Source organism: Saccostrea cucullata, unplaced genomic scaffold (assembly GCF_032062105.1).
Source record: "Saccostrea cucullata isolate Sc308-1 unplaced genomic scaffold, CSIRO_AGI_Scuc_v1 ctg17766, whole genome shotgun sequence".
NCBI classification, from domain to species: domain Eukaryota; kingdom Metazoa; phylum Mollusca; class Bivalvia; order Ostreida; family Ostreidae; genus Saccostrea; species Saccostrea cuccullata.
Genome location: NW_026929913.1, coordinates 1 through 11,027, shown reverse-complemented (window position 1 = coordinate 11,027; position 11,027 = coordinate 1). Strand labels below are relative to the sequence as shown.

The 11,027-nt window shown below is 32.8% G+C and overlaps 2 protein-coding genes across 2 annotated transcripts; one reads left to right on the top strand and one right to left on the bottom strand.

Annotated features, from left to right (window-relative positions):
* Window positions 1–756: 756 nt before the first annotated feature.
* On the bottom strand, window positions 757–4,233 carry LOC134282456 (phospholipase B-like 1; the record flags this gene model as incomplete). Its single annotated transcript, XM_062764862.1, has 4 exons — window positions 4,122–4,233; window positions 3,819–4,032; window positions 1,532–1,754; window positions 757–918 (listed from the first exon to the last, which is right to left on the bottom strand). Coding segments are annotated over exons 1-4 (684 nt in total), but the record flags the coding sequence as incomplete, so codon positions are not given.
* A 252-nt stretch (window positions 4,234–4,485) lies between these two features.
* Window positions 4,486–9,966, top strand: LOC134282457 (polycomb protein suz12-like). The gene is made up of 13 exons (XM_062764863.1): window positions 4,486–4,671; window positions 5,250–5,296; window positions 5,775–5,839; window positions 5,966–6,040; window positions 6,305–6,351; window positions 6,510–6,794; window positions 6,966–7,162; window positions 7,427–7,795; window positions 7,928–8,091; window positions 8,296–8,385; window positions 8,699–8,804; window positions 9,074–9,153; window positions 9,333–9,966. The coding sequence occupies exons 1-13, from the start codon at window positions 4,578–4,580 to the stop codon at window positions 9,532–9,534; spliced, it is 1,821 nt and encodes a 606-aa protein (XP_062620847.1). The 5' UTR covers window positions 4,486–4,577; the 3' UTR covers window positions 9,535–9,966.
* The last annotated feature ends 1,061 nt before the right edge of the window (window positions 9,967–11,027 follow it).

The following is an 11,027-nucleotide window of genomic DNA, read 5'->3' as shown; positions in this document are numbered from 1 at the left end:
ATATAACTGGGATATATTTTCACTGGGACATTGTGTGCAGCAACGGACACTCTGATGTATGTATTTTTAGATTCTTGCTAAGTTTGTACTTTATGTTTGATATATTTATTATATATTACTGTAAATAAATTATTGTTAAGTTTAAATTGTGTTATTGATCTTTGCTGGCATTTCGGGTAATTCTGACCCATAACAGTAACAATCATACAAACTACAGGAAAATTTATAACCATAATACTACATGAAAGTAAAGCTTGTTATACCACTTACCAAACTAGTCCACTCTACACGCTAGCTTTTATAAACTGCACATTGTATAAAGAGAACCAACCTTTTTAACTATTTAAAGCCATATATGGCGTATGTACATTGAAAATTATTAGACTAAAATTATGAGAACTTATTATTTGTATCATTACTTTATATAAAGATAGAACTTTTCCGTAAATTACAAAATCTAAGTCAATTGCGTTATAAAGATATCACAATTTAATTTGGATTCTCGGAATTTTCTCCGACTCGGAAGAAAATACAAAAGATTTAAATAACACATTACAGAGAAGATAAAATTGTATTATTAGATGAAACGAGGTGTTCTCCATGTTCAGAATTGTATGAAAAGCTTTAATTTAAATGTATTAACTATATTTCTTTACTTAATTTTGTATTTTTCAAAAATATATTTTTTTGATCAGTTACGCCATATATGGCTTTAAGCAATATTAAGACACCTATGACACTGAACCGCAGTCCCACCTTGATAAGAGCTGAACACATGCCCCTGTCCTGTACATAAGACAGAACCTGGCTGTGGGTCATCTTGGTCCAGTCTGCCGCTGAGGACGGGTCAAGGACATTCAGCAGGTCAAGCAGGTCACCAGCCCCATTCAACACTTGGAAAGCAAAAACATCCAGATCCTGTAGAGCAAGGGAGTATGTACCAATAATTAATAAACCAAAGCCATGAAGTGTTACAGACAGGAACTTATTTGATGAAGTATTTATTTGTAAACTCTCAAGACAGTGTTTGAAAATACTGGTAGAGTCAGCAGGTAAGATAAGATGTGCCATCTTGAAAATTCTATATATAATTATCTTGACCTTATTTGTTCTTCTGAAAAACAATAAACTTTCCTACAAAGATGCATAGTTGACAATGTCAGCAAGGCAACATATTATTTCATTGTGAAACATATGAAACTCCATACATGTACATAGGATGGGTTTTCAAAATGTTTGTGAACTAAATTAAAACTGCTTTATAGGCATATCAAAGAAATTTAACACATTAAGTAGAATCATCTTTTCTAGTTCAAGGTATCAAGCTAAAATTTTCAAGATTTCATAAACTTCTGTTGTTTTATGTTCATTATAAATTCTGTAAGCACAGACTACATAGTATTTATTTTATCGCATCAGTCCAAGAACTTTTTGATAACCCCAAATTGTACATGTATTGAACTGATGTATAAAAACATGCAGTGAGAAAAGTCTCCTCTCTCAGGCTACTTATATCATATCAGCTGATTACCTGCCCAGACTTTGCCACTGACTTATATCCAGCTACCAGTCCATCAAACTGTGCCATAATGAGACCTACATGCCTCCACAGGGGATCATTTGAACTCTTTTTGATCATACTCCTCATCCACATGTTCTGTTGATCAAACCATTTTGCAAGATTCTTCACCACATCTTCTTTTCTTTGACTCAAGAAAAAATCCTTCAAATTCTGGTAATGCTGCCAAATTCTCCTGAAATAAACTGCGTAGATTAATTTCTGCAGTTAAGTGACTCCAAGGGCAAATTTTGCCAAGCTGCTCACAGAGAGCTTTGCTACATTTGACACCCTAAATAATAATAGAAGCAGTACACACCAGGACATACCATATATTGTAGTGATTGAATTTAATCATTTTACCCAACAACAAAGTTACAAAAGAAAAATTAAAATATTTTTAAACCCAACTCCCTAAACTTTAGACAAGAATTCTTACAATTAATTGAATTATTTGTTCTGACAGTTCACTGCTAAATGTAAAAATTCTCCTACCCTAAATATTTTTGTCACAGAAATCATTAACAGCATTGACTCAGCCTTAGCCCTGACAGGACGTTAACTTATCTTATTTTTTCTTAATTATCTCCCCTTGGAAGATGGTGTGACCAACAACACACAATGTAGGAATTGTGACCAGAAAAGGTCATCTCAGCCTTTTACTCTGGTGAGCATGGTGAGATAAAAATAATTATTATAAATAGATCTATATTATATAAAATTATTTTTAAATTTCACATTAAACACTTGCTGCAGAACTGTAGTGTTATGGTTTAAAATATTATAGTCTTAAACCATAATCCTACAAATTCTGTAATGCAAAAAATGTGCAATTTACAGCACAAGGTTTTTTACACACTGTTTGGAGAACTTCTCTACTTTCCAACAGATTGGTAAATCATCTAGTACCTTTTACCCCCTAATTCCAGACACATTCTTAAACCTTTCTGTATATTTTATCGACCTCATAACATTTAAAAGTCAAATCTACAAGCGATAAACTTGCTTGATTTGAACTGTAATAGGGAATATTTCAGAAAATTCTAATTTAAGCAAATTTATAACTCGTAGAGACAATTATAAAGGATTGGGAGGTGTATAAAATATACATATTTATTTTTCAAAATGTTTCTAGAATTATGGAGGGAAAGGTACATAGATGATTTACCAATGTTGAAATTCCCCCAAACAGTGCACAAAAAATCTGGAGCCATAAATTGCACAATTTTGTATTACAGCATTTGTAGCATTATGGTCAAAGATTAATTTATAAAACCATAATGCTAAACAGTTGAGCATCGTTCCAAGTCAAGAGATTCTGATCTGCTCCGCTCCACATAATCAGTCCAGTCCAATACGAAAATTCGTAATATTACGAAAAAACGTAAGATTACGAGAAAGCGTAATATTACAAGTTATCGTAATATAAAACTTATATTACAATTTTTCGTAATGTAGTTAAATTACGAATACGCGTAATATAGCAGATGTAAGAGACTATATTACGAGTTTTCATAATCCAAGACAAATTCAAGCATTGCAAGAAATTGAGTGGTGGGTAGCAAAGTATGGCATTTAATACGAGATGTCACGGGCGATAACTTGTACGACTCTTACTGAGATTTGAATTCTGTGTATTTCAATAAGAATTGCATGAACAGTTGAATTATGAGACAAGGGTGTGATTTTTAGGGTAGACTTCGCAAGAAAAGTAGGGAGTTCGGGTGATATAGACCAATGTGACATGCTTAAGTGAATATTGAAATTTACTGGAAAATTGGTCTTATCCTTGGGAAAATTCCTATAAAAGAATAATAAAAGAAATTGTCCACTCACCTATCGCTGGCGGTACTTTCTTCTTGAATTTCCATGCTTTCTGATAGGCGTAACTGACCAAACTGACCGCGTGCTATCAGTAGCCGTGGAATCTGATATATTACTGACGTCATACTTTGCTACCCACCACTCAATTTCTTGCAATGCTTGACTTTGTCTTGGATTACGAAAACTCGTAATATAGTCTCTTACAGTCTGCTATATTACGCGTATTCGTAATTTAACTACATTACGAAAAATTGTAATATAAGTTTTATATTACGATAACTTGTAATATTACGCTTTCTCGTAACCTTCCGTTTTTCCGTAATATTACGAATTTTCGTATTGGACTGGACTGATAATGTAAAGCAAAGCCCATCAGAAACTCTTGACTTGGAAAGATGTAGTTGTGCAGCTAATTGAACAGTATCAATGTACTTACTCTGCAGTGAAGACGCCCTCTAGATATCCTGCACCAAACATGATGTCCAGGTCTTCATCATTTCCCTGCCCACCAACAATATCCAGGATCCCCCATCCTGTTTGAATTAGCGTGTCATTATAGGTACCACAGGCCGTTCCCTTAAAGTCCAAAGCATTTGGCCGGTATGAACATTTCTGGTCTTTACATGTGACAGTTCCGTAAGTGTATTCTCCTGAAAAAAAAGTTTTTGTTTTTAAATTTCTATCAGTAAAATCGCTTTTAATTTTAAGCCTGTGTTTCAAATGTGGAAAAATATGCTACCATTTGACCCATAAACTGATAACTGAAGAAAAACACATAAAATGAAAGCTTTCCAATACTTCCAAATCGCACGACTGTTTTCCATTTTTTCAAGTTGAAAGTAGAGTCATATGGTTGTCATGTGACTTTATATGATCACGAGTAATAATAAACAACTTGTACGAATAATTCTTGAAAGAAATTGTTGTTTTTGTCGAAATAAGACGCTTAGAACATTTGTTTTCACTTTGAATACAATATCCATTAATAAAGTTCCTATATAATAAGAAATATGATAATTATTTAGCTTCAACTTAGCTTTAATGCTATTTGAAAAAATTAAGTTTTGAGACGGCCTACTTTTCTCACAAGTTGTGACGTCAAATCTTCGATGATAGACGCGCCTCTGTTTCGGCTTTTTGTGTGTGTTGTTCCCGCGAAAGGGAAGTGAACGAAAGATCATTGGTGTGATCAAAGATGAAATCGAAAAAGCGGCCCAGGGAGAATACTCCCGTTGTGGACGCCCAGACGGAAGCAGCCGATCGAGAACAGTTCTTGAAGGCATTTGAAAGTAAATCGCTTTTGTGGTTGTAGACAGGTGGTGAATGCTGTGGTCTACATCTATCAGTGATATGTTTCTTGATCTATAAAAGTTTCCTTATCCCTTTTGGTCATTTTAGAATGCTGTTATCTCATTTATGGAAAAAAATCAAATGTACCAATGACATGTAACTTTATATTTAAATTATACTTATGGTATGTCAATGATATGACACATTAAAAGGCCTGTACATAGAAGAATCAATTAGTCGGAAAAATAATTGTTTGAAGGGATGTTTTGGGATTTTATATATACAACACAAAAAAAGTTGAATTTACTGCACAACCTGTCTGTATTTGTGCACTTTTATTGTTGTAATTCACATAGAGTGTCAAAAAATCAGTTTAGTTATCTAAATAATTTTCCGCTTACCTGGAACACTAAATAAAAGACACATTTTCTGCTTGGTATCAAGAACGTACATGTACATTGTTAAGAAGAAGTATACTTCCTCCGCGCTCCGAGAATAATATTGATGAAGCTGATTGCATTTGCATAGATTTCCATTTTCAAACCAGATTATAAAATTCCTAATCTGTGTTTTTCAGAACCAACACAGATTTATCGCTATCTAAGAACCAGACATCAAATTTCTGTAAGTAGAATATCGTATAGATTGAGAATAGCATTATTTAAATACCGTAAATCTGGAAATTTTTATGTCGATTTTATTTTGCGAATTCGGGTCAAAATACTGTTGATTAATTTTTACGTTTCAAAATTTTGCGAATGACTACTGCTTTGTTCACATTTTCTTATTGGTGATTTATTTTTAAGAAAAATATTTTTGCGAATGCAATGAACTCGCAAATTTGCTTAAAATTTATCTACAGCAAAAATTTCCAGATTTACGGTAATATTTATAATCACTTAAAGGAACACTTTGTATCTGAATTGAAATGTGTGAGTTCTGATAAAATCTTAAATTTAACAGCTGTATAAGACTAGGTATTATTTCATCAAAATTAATTACAATTGTAATGTACATCTTTCCATATCTGAAGGTTCCACAGTGTTTGTATAAATCTACTAATTCAAAATTATTGCTTACATTTCTGCATTTTTTTTTTCAGCCAATTATTCTGCATAGAACATTGACTTACATGAAAGAAAGAAGATCAGTAGGCAATTCTAAGAGGTATGTCATTTGTCTATAGCATAAAAATAAATAAGTGAACCAACGAGGTGAACCATATTTTTCAAAGGTTGAAGGATACTGATTTTTATATCAAAGATATCTTGCTTACAGTAGATTTTTTTTCAGAAAAAGCTTTGATGTAAACTCCATACTGAAGACAATCACAGATGATAAACAGAAAACTTCCACTAAAACAGAGAAGTATGAATTGGATAGTCTGAAAGTTATACTTGAAGTACAAAATTAAGTCATTCAACTTATCCTATGTGATGTGTGATTCATCATTTTTCTTATGATATTCATTATTAAGCTTCTTTTCTGAATGAATTGATAAACTTTTCATCATAAATTTATTTATTATTTGTCTTTACTTTTATTGACCAAGTAAAGGAAAAAAAATTATATATAGATTTTTTTTTTCATAAAGTATGAAATAAGTAGGGTAGAAATTATTTTGTTTTTCAGAACAAAGTCCTTAAATTTAAGAATTGCAGGATACTTTTGTGAGGATGGTAAATATGTTAAAGTCAACCCTTTGTTTGAGGAAAAATAGTGTTTAAAAAGTAAGATGCAGAATGATCATTATTAAAATTAAAGGAAACTTCATAAGTGTGATATTCTGTTTTACAGAATTCAGAGTATCAGTGTATATTTTTCTTCTGATTTATAGAGAGTAATGACATGGTGGATGTAGAAGTATCCCTCCTCCAGGTGTGTGAGAAGCGGCGGGGTGGATCAGTGACCTCGGTGACGAAGACCTCCTTAAAGACCCTCCAGGTTCCTGTCAACCCCAGCAGAGAAGAGAGTCCAGAACCATTCACCATCTCCCACGAATGCTTCAACAACAATCACATCTTACCCGTCAAACCTCTCATACTGTGTCTCAGTGTCAACACCTCACCAAAAAATGGTATGGTCAACGGGCAGTGCAATGGAAACATAGACTCAACTGATGGTAACTTTTGGGTTTTTTTTTTATTAATCTAATAGGGTGTATTGCGATGTGGCATTTAATTATGTCCATCCATCTAGTAGCTTTTTGTTGTCCAGCTCATAACTTAAATAGTGTTCATTTCATAAATAAGATCCTCTGTTATATTTTTTATACCATTATGAAATGTTTTAGAAGAACTACCAAATAAAAAGAGAAGAAATGGTCAGTTTGCTCCAGATGGTATTGAAAAGCCAGTTTTTAGCACAGAGGTGGTAATCTTGGATAGAAACAAGAAATGTCATCTAGTCAATGGGGACTATGAGTTTGTTTTACATGAACAGGGGGCAGACTTTAAGAATGCATCCTGGGAAACAGTCATGAATGGCAAGGTAAATTAGCAATTGTACACTGTAGTATATATTTCCTTGAAATATACATTAAAATTGTAGAATGATTATTTTCATGATTGTATATGTGGAGTCAAACCTCATTATCTTAGACTTGATGGGATTGATAGATAAACTGAGATACATGTATTTTAGGACTCGAGGTATTGGAATATCAGAAGAATTAATTGTCCACTTCATTATAAGTGTGTTTCTCTGTATACTTTTACTGTGCATTGATTCTGATTCAGGTTTTTCCTTTTTCAGCATGTTCAGGCTTTTGAGGTGTTTAACTTTCATCCCACACTCAAGTGCTCTATAGACTGGACCATTAATGGTAAACCAGACAGCTCAATCAACTCAGGGGCTTCAGATACTCATACACAGTACATAATGGACAACAGACTCGCACAAGTTCCCCTCAACTCAGGGACCATCTCAAAAGAGGAGGAACAAAGCACTCCAAAGAAAAGGCAGCGTGTATTTTACCAGTTTCTCTACAACAACAGTACTCGCCACCAGAACGAGGCTCGGGATGACCTTCGTTGTCCTTGGTGTGCACTCAACTGCATCCATTTATATGGACTCCTCAAACATCTCAGACTCTGTCATGCTCGATTTAATTTTATTTCTGTGGTAAGATTCATTATTGGTACATGTATTATATACAGCTAATGATTTTCTTGAGGACATATCAATAATTTAACTACCATCTATGAAGAAAAAGTACAGGACTTGCAGATTAATATATTTTAGTTTTCATTTTAGCCACATCATAAGGGTGTGAGGATAGATGTTACAATTAATGAGCGCTATGATGGATCGTATGCAGGGAATCCCCAAAATCTCTACAGCAATGTTGATATTGGTTACGCATTTAGACGCAATGGACCTGTACGGAGAACCCCTGTCACACAAGTGCTCGTATATAGGTAATCCACAGTTTGATAAAAGGAGAATCGGGAAGATGTTAATCAGAAACCCATGTAAACTTCTCTGTGTGAAATGTAAATGGATAGAAAATTGATAATAGAAAATTAATATATGCACTCCAAGAATGTTTCAAATGAAATGTATAAATATAGACATTATTATGTGTACAGAGTATATACTGATCATATCGTCTTGGATTTCAGACCAAAGAGACCTGCACAGTCATTGACCGAGTTCATGGAACCTGAAAATGACATACAGATCAACAGACAGTTCATGCAGGGTCACAACAGGTGTGTAATGCATTGTGTGAAAATAGTACATGTATTTGTGCGAGATAGAGGGACATTACTGTAAAATACATGTACAATGTATTCACTACAGTAAAACTCGTTTAGTACGAACACGGATATTGCGAATTCACGGATATAGCGAAGTCATCTTGGATCCCCATCTATATAAATTTAATGAATATCTTATACGGATATAATGAATTACGGATATAGCGAAGTAATTTGATAGGTCCCGGTGACTTTGTTATAAACGAGTTTTGCTGTATAAACTTGTCAGTACAGATTTGGGTTATGTCTGTTCTTGTTGTTTAAGGCTGTATTACCACACCATGACATCAGAAGTCATCCGACCACAGGAAATAGATGTAGACAGTGAGGAAGAAACCGACCCAATCTGGCTCCGACAGAAAACCGTCAATGTAAGATTATCTTTATTAGAAATATGAACAATACAAATATAAGAAGAGCTGACACAAAATTCTACTGAAGAATGGCTGTCTTAACACTAAAACTACATGTTCTTTACTTAACGTGTATATTGAAAATGTTAAAGATTTGAAGCAGGTATACTTGCTTGTAAATGTTTAAAAGCCTTTTTTTCACTATTTATTTCTCGTTTTTTTTTTTAGTATAACAAAGTAGTACAAATTTACCAGTACTTGATTTATATGTAATGTTTATTAAACAGATGATTGATGAATTTACCGATGTTAATGAGGGTGAGAAGGAGTTGATGAAGTTGTGGAATCTTCATGTCATGAAATACAAGTAAGTCTCTTTTTTCCATCTTCAAAAATATGTGGCTAAAAGTTATCGGTTTTCTTGAGTATAATATTATGTTAAATATCTGTTTTGCTATTGCCCTGATAAAATTTTCAAAAGTAATGATGTCACAGAATTTTGTTTTGATTTGTTTGTATTAAGGTGCATATGCTTTCTGTTTTTAGTTTCATTTCGGACTGTCAGATCCCAGAGGCCTGTTACTCGTTTGTACGGGAACATGGAGTGGAACTAATCAAGAAAAATCTCAACAAAAACTTTCTGGTCCACATGGTCAACATGTTTGACTTCAGCTTGATTCGTCCAGATGTAGTTCACAAGACAATGAGACTTCTGGATGAAGTAGATGATTACTTCCATAGATCCTGAGAATAAGAAAGATATATATGTATATAATTTATAACAGTTGAGATCTGTATTTATTAACTAGATCTGTATTTATGTTGAAATCCATCTCTCTAATGGATTTTTAAGATTAATTTTTAGAAAGTGGTGACATTAGATACGAAAAAAATATTTCCGTCCACCTCAAATTAATCTTAAAGTCATCTGTTTTAAGGGCATCCGTGATTATCAATGGTTCCAGTAAAAATTACAGGAAATTGAATGATATTACACTAATCTGTTTTAAACAAATCAAGGATATGTGTGACAAAAAAAAATCTAGAATCAAATATGTAATGTAGTACTTATTTAGATATGTATGCCATCCTTCATATCAAATTCAAGTGGAACTTCATGAAATATATCTTGTGAACATTCCATCTGAACAACTATATTTTCTCTTCAGTGTGTACACTTATAGACCTTTATACATAGGCAACTTAATTTATTATTCGAGGAATTGGAAAACAATATTTTATGAACATTATCAGAGGAGGAGTAGTGATAACTAAATATTATTATACTATCATGTTTTTGATTTATCAAATATTTCTGATTGTGCTTACATTGCAATTACAGTTTTTAAAGTACATGTATTATACTAACGAAGTCATAACTAAGTCATGTTATTTTCCAAATTTCCTATAATATATATAAAAATTTATTGATAAATGATGTGTATTTGTTAATTTATAGAATGAATATGAAGAAACATTTTTGTGCTGTGTTTCTTTTATGTACATGTGTAGGTGTTTAAAATTTGTAAAGGTTATGTTGTGAAATGAATTCACATTTACCATCTACTCAGGGTTATTTTCCTCTTCCCTATGCATCAAATCAGGAAAAATAATCAGGGATCCCAAATAAACAGGTCAGTTCTGTAAAGCTCACTTACTCCAAATGTACCATCTTCAAAGCAAGTACTGGGCACCAGAGAATAACGATATATTTACCAGTTGTATTTTAACTCGCAAAATTTCAAAAATATTGAAATGAATTAAATGTGCATTTCATATGTTGTACATGTATATGTATGTAACTTCAGATATTGAAGAACTAATATAATTTCAATTAAATATTACAATTGTATTATAGACAGTTGTAAATTAAGTTGTAGAGTCATTCAATTCATACGCTGCCCTAAAGGGTAAGGACCAGACAAGAACTAAGATGTATTAAAAGTACATACATGTACCAATATGTTGGGCAAACTCATTCTTAATTTTGTAATTTATTAAAAGAAAAGAATTAAAAGAAAAAAAACATGTATTTATTGCATATGCATTATTGAAAGAGTCTGTAGTACAACACCTGCATGTATTTTTAAGAACTACATTGTACATTCCAAACTATCTGTATTTGAAGCATTGAGTCTTAGGTTTGAATCAGTCTATTTCAAAGGATGGATTGATCTAGGGGCAATAAGTTTCAGAAATAAAGTTATGATGGGGTTCACACATTTCTGCTGATGTGATTTT

Excerpts from the sequence above, each read along its gene's own strand:
- LOC134282457 (XM_062764863.1), top strand. The coding sequence starts at position 4,578 with ATGAAATCGAAAAAGCGGCCCAGGGAGAATACTCCCGTTGTGGACGCC. Across the intron at positions 5,297-5,774 it reads GAACCAGACATCAAATTTCT|CCAATTATTCTGCATAGAAC; the intron begins GTAAGTAGAATA and ends TTTTTTTTTCAG. Across the intron at positions 8,805-9,073 it reads TCCGACAGAAAACCGTCAAT|ATGATTGATGAATTTACCGA; the intron begins GTAAGATTATCT and ends TTTATTAAACAG.